This window comes from Eleutherodactylus coqui, chromosome 1, assembly GCF_035609145.1.
Source record: "Eleutherodactylus coqui strain aEleCoq1 chromosome 1, aEleCoq1.hap1, whole genome shotgun sequence".
Lineage (NCBI taxonomy): Eukaryota > Metazoa > Chordata > Amphibia > Anura > Eleutherodactylidae > Eleutherodactylus > Eleutherodactylus coqui.
The window spans coordinates 170,991,385-171,003,838 of record NC_089837.1 but is presented as its reverse complement, the minus strand read 5'-3'; the positions used below and the strand labels follow the sequence as shown (position 1 = coordinate 171,003,838).

The following is a 12,454-nucleotide window of genomic DNA, read 5'->3' as shown; positions in this document are numbered from 1 at the left end:
TACACAGTCAGGAGAATGCGTTGTGATCTCCTCTATTATAACTGTGTGACAGGAAGTGTGTGATCATCATCAGCAACTGTGACAGGAGTACCCGTGTCTCCCTCTAAGCATTTTCTGTGGCAGATCCATGTAACATCATCACACAGACTGAGAAACTGACTAGAAAATGAATCTATAATTACCAAGCTGGTCAGATCAAATGACCATCTGAGGATAAAGAGGCTTGGAGTTTGAGATAGAAAGTATTAACTAACCAAGGTAACACTAGCTCACTTATATATACTGGGGGAAAAGCTACACAATGAATGCATGTTTTTTAAATCATTGGAGTGGCCCTTTAATATGTAAGATGTTGTTACTTTTTTTATTTTATTTACTGGGTTACAGATTACTGAACCTAAGGACTAACTAGTTAAACTACTAAACTCTTGCTGTCCTTTCTTACAGGTTGGTGGTTTGATGCCTGTGGCCCATCCAACTTGAATGGGATGTATTACTCGTTAGGGCAGAATACAAACAAATTTAATGGGATTAAATGGTACTACTGGAAAGGGTCGGGGTACTCTTTGAAAGCGACAACAATGATGATTCGACCAGTTGACTTTTAAATACACAATGAAATTGTACTTATTCTGTTATGGAAACAGAACATTTAATAAAAAGTCATATCTGCTGCCATGTCGATTGGAAATGAAAGAGTGAATCTCTGGAAAGTGGACTACTTAACTAAAGGGAAGAACGATTCATTGAAACATATGTATAGGACATCAAGGCAGCTCTTTACATGGCCGTTGAGGAACTTTCCGCTTCGTGCAACATTTATTTGAATGTAAATAACTGGAACTGTGAAGTATACAAAAACCCCTATGTTGTGCCTCTCTGCAGACACATACTTGCAGTCTTCATGGCAGCCTACCTGCAAACCACTTTGTATTATGTTTTTGTATTATGTGGTGTACATACGACTGTAAATTAACTGTATACAGATTTTGATAATTTGTTACACATATAAATAACAGGAGGCCAGGATATATTTTATGACCTGTTTACATAGTTTATTATAGGTAATCCCATTACTTAATGGAAACAACATGGTAAAAACCATGCAAATGCCACATATAATGGAGGTACGATTCAAGTCGCCAATGAATCTTGACTTTTCACCAAGAGTGAATGGTATATGTGACCACTTGTATGCATAATGTTTAAGTTAAATAGTGAACAAAGGTCACCGATAATGGAAAGGTCACGGATGTGCTTATAGATCCATACATAAGTATAATTAACGAAAGCTCCGCCCAAAAAGAATCATCAATATGTTCAGTAGAGTCTATTGTGAATAGTGGCAGTGGCTATAATTGCATATGATGGATGGGGAAGTGAAGTCAGTGAAAGCAATTTGACTTTACTGCACCGGACAGCTAGGCTAACACTAAACTCAGTTACAGGGAATATCCAGATATGAAGTTTTGATTGCTTTATCACTTTAGACCTATAGGTTACAAATGAAGAATGTATTATAGATCATCAAGGCAAAAATACTTCACATAAACCCATCAACAGAGAACTACAGCAGCAGATTAACCAACCAAGTTGTAATGCTGAACAAAATTTATAATAATCTCACTTATAGAAACCGGTTGAAAACTTGAATCATTATTGCACATTAAAAGCGGCTGTCCAGTCTACTTTTATTTTTCCTCCCAGAAACAGTGCCACTCTTGTCTGTGAACGGTGTCCGGTATTGCAGCTCATCCCTACTGAAGTGAATTAGGGTTAACTGTCTTACCATAGACAGCCCATTGACAAAAATAGGCCTTTTTCTATATAAAAGCAAGCAAGCAACCAACTAATCTGCAAAAACCTCTTTAACGGATAAGGCAACTGTTTTTGCATAAGTTTATGGCTTTCAGTGGCAAAAGGACTAGGCGATTTTCTCTGAATTATCTGGTCTCTGCAAGATACATTTTATTCATGTTATATGCATACATTCTCTGTTTTGATAAAGATTTCTTCTGTGAACATTGTGTTTTTTGCATTCATGGACCATCTTCCCAAAATGAGTAACTATTTATTTTCTCTACTTTCATAAAATATGTGACTGTCTCATAGGTTTGCCTTTTTACTAGGTCCAAAGAGTGGTTTCTTATCACAGTGACAAACATTACCTTTATTTTCACTACTGTATACCAACTGAACTTGTCTATTTAGAAATACTAGTTTCTAATTAGAACTCTATTGTTTGTTTAAGATATGAATATAGATATTAAGGATATTTTGCACTGACAGCGTTTGTACCATATTAGTTCGTTAAAAGTAAAGGCCCATTTACACCGAGCGATTATCTCTCAAAGATTGCTCAAATGACAGTTTGAGTGACAGCTTTCAGCGATAGTTTTGCATAAACTATTAAGTAGCTACTCAGATACTTTAGAGCTATAAAGTGTGCAAATGAAGCCTTAGCTGAAAGCAGATAATAGCCCGAGGGCTCTTATCTGCTTTCAGTTCATTTATTCTCCAGCGGGAAACAATGCTATCAGCACTACACGCGGAGAACTGCTGATAAGGCTGAACGCCGATTTTTAGGTTGGACTTAATTTAACGATCAGCTAGCAATGCACAAAAATTGCGCGATGGCCACGCATTTAGACACATCGATTATCACTCAAATGATCGCTTTTTAGCGATGTTTGAGCGATCATCGCTCTGTGTAAAAGGGCCTTAACATGCTGGACAAAATTAATAGTCGCTAACACTAACAAAGTAGGGGCACCTAACTCACCGGAGTCTTTAGTTGGTGTTAAACGCTTCTTCAAAATAACGGTTTTGCAGTTATTTTTTGTTGTGTTAATTGTCTGTATGCCAGAAATACAAAATCCTGTGCTGCCCATTATCCTAATCAGGCCATTGAAGCTGCAAAGCAATGAGTAGAGCAGGTTACCACATCACTGCTCTGCAGCTTCAGTCAATGGATACAGAACAACAACTTATGTCAAGGAAGGCTTGGTCATGACAACTGCTGCTACCAATCCAATGAGGAGTAGCACGGGCAGTTATATTTCTGGAAAATAGATAGCTTACGCTACAAGCAATAGCTTCAAAACAGGCTTTTGGGGAAACACATAACTCCAAGTAAAGCTCTAGTAGGTTTAGTGTCCCTAGTGGGTCAGTTCCAACAATTATTAATTTATGTCCAGTGTCCCTTTAACCACGTCATCTACACACCCAAGCCTAGAATGTCCCTTTCTTTTTTTTAAACTATACTTTTATTAAAGAATTTTCAACACAAAATGTTGTGGAGATATTCAGTGCACATCCAGTTGAAGATTAAATGTAAGAAATATAGTAGTAGAAGTACATCAGTTAACAGAAGCAAATAAATCAAGTAAGGCACATATTTTATCTTCCAATACATAACATCCATAAACTATGAAAATGATGCCGACCACTTCGTACAATATTATTCAATGTACACTTTATTTGAAAAATGTTAATAAAAAATACATTAAAAAAACGATAAAAAGGTAATCATGTAGTTTACTGAATGCAGAATAAGCTATGATTCTTCGAATAGTTCAGTGTAGGAACAAGGAAAAAATGCCCAAGAGGGAGTGACCAGGGCTAATGAGTCATAAATAGGGCAGACACATGCTATCCTAACAAAAGTAATTGGACACCTGAGCAAGAATCAAAAGTAGAATTTATTTACATATGTTAATACTTAGGGCCTTCTTTGGCTCTAATGACATTGGATGCTCTCCATAACACACGTTCTCTATTAATGTCTGATCAATTACAATGGTTATTTCCCTACGTTCATCCTGCAAGCATCCAGTGAGTTCTCTCAAAGAAGTTCCATCAGTCCATCTTCAGTAGTGCAAGGAGAGTTGTTATTGGACAGTTAGGCAATGGAAGAAAGTTCTATGGAGTGGCAAATCACGCTACTCCATCTCCAAATCAGGTGGATGTACCTGGTTGTGGGGATGCCTTTTGCCTGTGTTAAGTATGGTGGAGGTTCCATTATGGTCTGGGAGTGTATTATGTGGTATGGAACCACAAAGGATTGTATAGTTGACTACATCAATGCAAAGGTGGGGATAGTGTCTGCAAGAGCAGATGCAGACAATATATGTATAAAATAAAAATGAACTACTGAAGTAAAGAGGGCTCTAAGACACTAGCAGAATCCAATGTGTGAAATAAGGGCTCAAAACTATGTCAAATAAATCAACTTTATTGTGTAATAAGGTAGCGAGATATTGCATACTACTTATGTTTTTAATTCTATAGTACAGTTCTATTTAAGAAGGAAAGTGCAAAGGAATTAACAGTACAGTGATGAAGAACATGCTAAAAGCTAAACTTTAGGTAGTATAAACATATTAGAGACCATATTTTTGTTTGGCAAGACCTCAAGAGCCCAACCCCCCCCCCCCACGCCCCCTAGTTCGCATGAGTAATATCAGCATTGACAAAGGGGATGGCTTCAGTGAAAACCACAGAGGAAAAAAGGAATTCTGAGTAAATCTCTGCTCTGGGCAGGGTTGGCTGGGAGAGTGTTAGGTGGTGAATGCAGCACAGAGAATTAGCCATGAAACATCCGAGACCATATTGCAATTACAAATGGGACAGTCATCATTCTTTCTGAGTGCGGGGTTTACTGTTTGGTATTCTCTCTAAGGTATTTTGCAAGCAAGTCCTTGTTCCTCCTGTCATTGTAGCAGTCTACAATAAGGCAATAAGCTTTGTACTATATAGAAAGCTAGCTTCAAGTGTGTTAAGTTTCTTGAAAGTAGGCCAAGAGGGATGAAGAGCCATTACAGTCTCAAGGAAACACAGCTATGAAGATAGCATTTCAGTCTGATGGGTTATATTCTTGTCAATACGCATAACTAGGGAGATACAACCTGTCTGGAATATCACCTTATAGGCCTTCCAACAAAACCACTGGAGATTGCTTTTTGAGTGACCTTTAAATTCTCAGCTCCTGTGCATTCATTCCAGAGAACCTACCTAGTCAGCCATTAACTTAATTAACTAAAATATCTAACCTGCAGGTCTCTTACTTCAAATATAAGTTCCTATAAGTCCCCTTCAGTTGGCAGATGCTTTAAATAATTTTGCCACCCTTGGTGATCAAGGGGTGGTGCAGCATATGAAGAAGTTGCATCAGAGTAAATTTCTGCTGTGGTGTTCTAGATGTCTCTGGAGGTTACAAAATTAGAGAGAAAGAATGTTGCTCCCTAGGTTGTCCTCCAGTAGTTCCTCCTGTATGGCTTGACCATGTAAGGGAATAGACAGAACCTATTTTGAGGTCAAGAACTGCCTCTTTGGCTTGAATGGCATTACAGAAAGATAGACTGGGAGGACAGATGTTATGTGCTCCTCACTCAACTCCAAAGAAGCTGAGTGTCGAGGCTTGAACAGAGGACCTCTTGCGCTCTACTCAGCAGCTTTCTCCACTGAGCTATCCAGGCCTTTGGATAAATTCCCTTGCAAACCCTAGCCTTGTTAACCTAGTTCTTGACTCCTGGTCCGGACCCCGCCTCTGTCTTGATTGGACTTCCTATAAAAGCCGGGCCCTGGCACTCCCTCAGTGTGAGATTATTCTGCTCTGTGGTGTTTAATCCCGCTCCCCTTCTGCCTGCTATTGCTACAAGATTACCAATTGCTGAGTCCTGGCTTTCTCTCCTGACTACGCTACCCGCCTCATCTCTTGTACTGCATACTGTGATTACCCGTTGCTGACTCCTGGCTTTGCATCCGACTACTCTCCAGTCCTGTGGCTACTACACCTGAGGCTCCACCTTAGTGCCTGAACTTCTACACTGAGTTTATTTGCCAGGTGGTGTTGGAGTCCTCTAATGCATGTCTGATGGTGGCCAGATTGAAAGCTGCTGGTGAAAGGAGAAGGGACCTAACATCTACCATGCACTTTTTTTTCTGACGTTGGGTGCTATGGAGACATAGCCTAATGAGAAGCAGGAATGGAGTCCGTCACCAGATGTCTTAGTCTACTGCCTTGTGTGGGATTATAGACAGACAGCTGAAGGGAGTACACCGCATGCCTTGCAGGAGGCAATGCTAAATCTTTGATGTTGTGTGTGGTAGCTGAGCAGTTTTCTGCTGTGAGTGGTAAGCTTTATCGCATTGGTAACCAGCGGGAGCTGCTAGATTATGTGGCCATCTTGGTAGGCATCTTGGCCTGCCCTCAAGTGCCATTTATTTGAAAATCCAATAATTATGTAAGAATAAAAAGCTTATGTAGCTATAAAACTTTACTTCTAGTACAAAGCATCATATGGTCACAGCCATACCACTTCGAAAGAAGTTATGGCATGACCACTTGATGCCTCTGACTCATTCAAGACAAAAGGTACTTTCATTAACATACAGAAGTGTACTTTAAATTAAAGTTTTGGGTTTGCAGGTGAAACAGCTAAAGGCCCATTTAGACGGGACGAATATCAGACAAACGATGCCTCACACTTGTCCCCGCACATACTCACTCTCATGCTGCTGCACAGCGGCTAGTATTGCTGGCTCACAGCGGGGTGGCTGGAGGTTCAGTGTAAATAGCGGCCGTTCAGTACTGAACGGTTGCTATATTAAGTCAATGAAGAGGGGCGGGGGATCGTAAGGAGAGAAATCTCCTGCAGCCTCCCCGCCCCTCTGCTGGCTGCTCTGTAAGTAAACCAGCACTACTAGCTCCTGTGCAGGAGCACAGGAGCGAGGACACACAGGGACGAGTGTCAGGCATCGCTTGCCAGACATTCATCCCATCTAAATGGACCTTTACCCTCTTTCCTGCTGGGATAGGTCTTTCTACATGGAACGATTATTGTTTAAATTAAAAAAAAAATCATTGGATTATGTGACTTTGAACAATAATCATTCCTTGTCTACATGAGCCACATATGACAAACAATATTTTGTTTGGTTATCACTCGTCGTTCATTTTATGCAGACATAATCATTGTTCAGTCATTTCCAAGTCGTTATGCGTAAGTAGTAATTGTTTATTCGTTCCCATTTACTGGCACAGTCCCCTGAAAGACCAGCAATTGAGAAAATTCCAAAAAAATGTCTATAATTATCTGGGTGTGTAAACAGACTGCATTTTAAAGCAAACGACTGTCATCGTTCGCTCATTTGAACGATTTCTCGCTCTGTGTAAAAGGAATCCAAGTAGTATAAAGAAAAGCTCCAGGCACGTGCTTGTAAGAAATACTAGCCAGTATATAACAGCTGAGATTTTGTTTCCAATAAGGTGTACAACAGCTTTGTAAGTTATTCAACTGATGAGACAGGCATCTCTATCACTCCCAAAGCGTCTGCAAAATTCCATTCAGCCCTCCTGTGTGAATGGTTGGTAACTGGTAATCAATCAGTCCAGTGCTCCTGTATGTAGTAAACCTTTAAACGTCACTCTCTTTAGGTCTCCTGTCCACGGGCAAGTTGTCATTGCGGGAACCGCGGCGATAAATCGCCCAAACACCTCGCATGACATGCTTTCCATAGGCTAACTATGAAAAGCGCAGCCCAACGTCCACGAGCGGAGAATCATAGCGATTCCTTGCTCGTGGGATTGAAATTGCGGCATGCTGAGATTTGCCGCGATTCTCCACAGTGAGCCTATCTATTAAATAGACTCATCACGGAGACCTGTCAGTGCTCCCCACTCCTTCCCTGCAGCGGAATATCACTAGCGCCATGCACAGGCAGCCTTACTGAGAGACTATTCTGCTATTTTTCTTGTAATTTCCTGTTAAGACCCTGACCACTAGTAATGAAACACACACATTAGCAATTAGGTAATAACATGCCTAGTAATATCCTTCCCAGTAAGGGTGTGTTCACATCTGCGTCAGAGGGTCCGTTAGCAGTCCCCATTACAGAGTTCATTAAGTTTACTGTAAATAAGGAATTCAGTGTGCAGAATTATTTTTATGGTAAGACGACAGACCCCATTATTGTCAATGGGGTCCGTCAAGCACTGACACAAATGTGAGGTCTACTGTACATTTTTCTATTAATAAAGCAGAAAAAACTCACATTGGTAACTTTTGACCCAAGATACCAATAATAATCTGCCTTATACATCTGGACTAACTTATATTATATGTGAGATTTTGTATATGTACATGTCTATGAGCATTTTCAGCAGGCTTATCTCTTGTGCGGGGTATCACAGCTGTACAAAATGCATTGCATACTGCTGCTTGCCAACAAACTCCCATACGATATCTTGGTGTATATGTGCGCGTAATATGTGCCAAGATAGTGCATGTTGCATTATTTTTTACACTCGTTTTTGAAAGTAATATAATGTTAGTTACTGTGCATTATGTGCAGAAAAACCCAAACGTATAATACGCCATAAAAACCGCTCATGTGAGAGAGCCTTAAATAGCAAAAAGATAAGAATAATAAAAAAAGGTTTACTTGCTAGATGAAACAGTGATGTAATATGCTAATGGAGATTAATAGGGATGAGCAAGTATACTCGCTAAGGCACTACTCGCTCGAGTAATGTGCCTTAGCCGAGTATCTCCCCGCTCGTCCCGAAAGATTCGGGTGCCGCCGTGGGGCGGGGAGCTGCGGGGGAGAGCAGGGAGGAACGGAGGGGAGATCTGTCTCTCCCTCTCTCCCGCCCACTCTGCCCCGCTCCCCGCCGCAACTCACCTGTCAGCTGCGGCGGCCCCCGAATCTTTAGAGACGAGCGGGGAGATACTCGGCTAAGGCACATTACTCGAGCGAGTAGTGCCTTAGCGAGTATACTCGCTCATCTCTAGAGATTAACTAGAACATTGTTCTACAGCTGTACTGGGTTCCTCCCTTCTTAATATTAGCAGATTATGGACTCAATTGTCAGAAGAACAAAGCTGAGTTTTGAACTTCAGGTCTTACTTGGAGAAGGATTTCTGCTATTCACTCTACATTCTAAGGAAATAATAGGTTGCACAGTTCATAGAATTACCAGAGTCCATGGTATAAGCCCTGTGATGACTTTGTGGTTTTAGTGTTTTGACCTTTACAAGCCATTAAGCTTTGAAGTTGTAGAGTTCGTCTATTTTAATGAATATCCTGCTGAGGTATAAGAGCTAATAACTGCATAACTGTCTTAATAGTCAGCGATTATATGACTGTGTTCCATAATTTCCTTCCAGTTTTAAATAGCAAAACTAAAAAAAGAAGAAAAAAAAAAGAATCTGTATTTTTTTTCCCTTTGTTAAAAATTTGTTTGGACACTACAATTCTCTATTTCAGTATTCATCAACTTAGACAAGTTACCGTATATACGCGAGTATTAGCCGACCTGAGTATAAGCCGAGTCAATAAGTTTTACCACAAAAGACTGGTGAAACGTATTGACTCGAGTATAAGCCTAGCTATACTTGGAGTATATACTAGGTAAACAAACAAACAAAAACGCAATACTCAACTCCCAGACGGCATCTGTGTCCCCGGCGCAGTGTGGCAAGCTGCTTTAGACTTCTCCCCGCTGTCATCTCCCTGGCTCGGTTTTAAATTACCCCGCCGTCAGCGCTGTGTGAGGAAGGGCTGTGATTGGATCGAGCGCCAGCCAATCATAGCCGGCGCTTGATAAACCAATCACAGCCATTCAGTGATGTCATTCACTGAATGGCTATGAATGATCGAGCGCTGGCTGTGATTGGCTGGCGCTCGATCCAATCATAGCACTTCGTTACAATGGGGAGAAGACTGAAGCAGCTTGCTGCACTGCCGGGGAGAGCATCGCACGGGGACACAGACATTGGCTGGGAGAGGGGTATTGCATTTCCTTTTTTTTTTTTTTTACCTTACTCAAGTATTAGCCGAGGGGGGCTTTTTCAGCACAAAAAATGTGCTGAAAAACTCGGCTTATACTCGAGTATATACGGTAATCCCCAAGTTCATACTTATGAAGCGGTGAGTGGATGTATGCAACCAGCACCACCACAATACAGTTGAAATGTAAGAAAAGTAAATGTATCAAAAGTAACAAATATAAATACTACACTGCGCTATTGTTTCTTGCTTATCACGGTCATAGATTACAGTATGGATTTGAGAGCAATGAGACCATAATGAAGCTCAGTCAAAAGTGAACCTTGCAACATGACAATAACCCCAAACATACCAGTGAATCTATTATAAAAAGGAATAGAGGGTTCTTGAATGGCTGTCAAATCCTGAACTAAAATCCCATCAATGCTATGGGGGGGATTTTAAACTGGGTATAAAAACTTACATCACACATCTGAAAAATAATCATCCAAGCAATGTCAGGAACCAGTAGACTGTTAGAATAAATGTATGCTGGGAGGTTTTACGAAAGGGGTCAATCCTGAGTAGTAAAGCCACAGAAGGAAATGGTAGACTTGTGAATGTTTTGCTTGATAAATTATTGCAAAGTAATTTACTGTTCAATTAGATCGCTTTACTGTATCATTATACACCGATCGAATAAAGAGCAACTATATGATATGAAGCACTCACAAATAGGAAGAGAGAAGTGCTTGCTAAAGGAAATATATGACTTACAGGAGCTCCAGGAAAATCATCAGATAGCTCGTAGGGTTCCTCTGGAATCCAGTGACCACATTCTAGAGACCACAGCACCTTTTATAACCAAAAAAAAAAAGGAAGTGATGTGTAGTGAATGATGTAATATATAGCATATATATTTTTACATTTTTGGCTTTATTTTAAAGGGGTATTCGTAACCCAGGAACCTTTTTTTCAATGTGTTGAAAATGACAAAACAATGCACTCACCCATACAATGTTAATTTCCAAAATGCTCCGTTCTCCAGATATTGCAGCTGTTGATTCCTCTGACCTCTAGTTGTTTACTGCACGTTCCCAGGGAAACAGACCACCTCTTTTATGGAAAGATATAGCAGAGAAGGCCAGCACTTGTGCATTTCTGTCTTTGGATTTCAGGCGTGCATGTATACTAGCTTTCAGCCCGTCCCCCAGCTACTATTGTGCTTTGCTATTTCTTTCCATAGAAGAGGTAGTTGCTTTTCCTGGGAACAAGTAGTAAACAACTAGAGATCAGAGGAATCCATATCTGCAATATCTGGAGAATGGAGCATTTAGGAAATAAATATCTTATGGGTGAGTGTATTGTTTTGCAATTTAAAAACACATTCAAATAGGATTGGCAAGACTGGAATACCCCTTTAGGTAAATTTTAAAATCAGATTAGTCAGTTCAACAACTTTACATCTATAAGACCGACTAAAATAAATCATTAACAGGGTATTCATAGAGCAAGGTGAATTTTGCAGAACTTCTATACTTTATAGGACATAACAACTAGATATTTTTCAATATGTATACAGTAAAACTGCTCATTTTCTAGTGCCATTCATATAGTGCTTTGTGTATTGAGCTCTGAAACCTATATATATATATAATTATAATAGTTAAAGTATTTTAGAGTTAGTTGTATTTTAAAATATTACCGTCATGAGATAATCTATAAGATACTCATAATGGGTTAAAACAGAGGGCACTACAAAAGCCCAACTAAGGGCTCCTGCAGATGGACGGATTTGATTTGCAGGATCTAAGGCCTGCGGCTGCCCCTGGATTCCGCAGCAAGTACCGCCCATAGCATCCTATGGAGACCCGCTGCTTCCTGCACATGAGCCAAAATTTCCGCTCGTGGCAGAAAAAAATTGCAGCATGCTCCAATCTGTGCGGTTTTCCGCACTGACGGCATCTATTGAAGTCAATGGAAGCCATCCGTCCTGTGGCCCCTCCGCAGTGAGTACTGCAGAAAGGTCGCAGAATCTGTGTCATCGCCTAGCAATGGCGTGGCTTTATCTTTACTGTGCGTGCGCGCCAGCAGTACCGAAAAAGGAGAATCCGGACAGGTGAGCAGGGTCAATGGCCGGGCACAGGGTCGGATTCTGCTGCGGGATCCCTGTTAGTTAGTGACTTTTCCCCAATGTTGCTGAAAAGGCTTTCAATGATCTGTTTTATTACACAGTGTATTCAGACTGTGAGCCCCATAGGGCTCAGTGACTGATGTATGTGATGAAAATATGTGCACAGTGTCGCAGAACATGTTGGCGCTATATGAAGAGAAATGAAGTTATAGGATTTCATAAAAATACACAGGGTAGTTTATACTGCATTGGATTTCTATTGCTATTATCTAGCCAGTTAGTGCAAAGCATTTTATATAGTATCCTTTAAAAATGCGGAACACTTTTTAAAAAAGAAATAAGCAGAGTACATTTTGCTTGGGAACTACTTACTGTCAGGTCATGGGAGATCTAGCAAATTTCAATACTTTGGAATAAATTAGTACCAATTGTCACTGATTTATGCCCAGCATTAACAAGCATATGAAACTGTGATTGTGATGGTCAATTTGTGGCACACGGAAAACAAACAATACTACTATCATTAGGAAAGAAAACACATTGATGTCA

General features: G+C 40.3%; 2 protein-coding genes across 3 annotated transcripts in view; one reads left to right on the top strand and one right to left on the bottom strand.

Annotated features, from left to right (window-relative positions):
* Window positions 1-2,022, top strand: part of ANGPT2 (angiopoietin 2) — a 48,817-nt gene extending 46,795 nt beyond the window's left edge. Inside the window, exon 9 of the mRNA XM_066603626.1 lies at window positions 448-2,022. Within this exon, the coding sequence (XP_066459723.1) occupies window positions 448-608 (161 nt within the window). The 3' untranslated portion in view covers window positions 609-2,022. The remainder of the gene's footprint in view (window positions 1-447) is intronic.
* Window positions 1-12,454, bottom strand: part of MCPH1 (microcephalin 1) — a 279,100-nt gene that overhangs the window by 169,128 nt on the left and 97,518 nt on the right. For both annotated transcript variants that reach the window (XM_066603603.1, XM_066603613.1), the window contains exon 12: window positions 10,549-10,626. In XM_066603603.1, coding sequence (XP_066459700.1) covers window positions 10,549-10,626 — 78 coding nt within the window. The remainder of the gene's footprint in view (window positions 1-10,548; window positions 10,627-12,454) is intronic.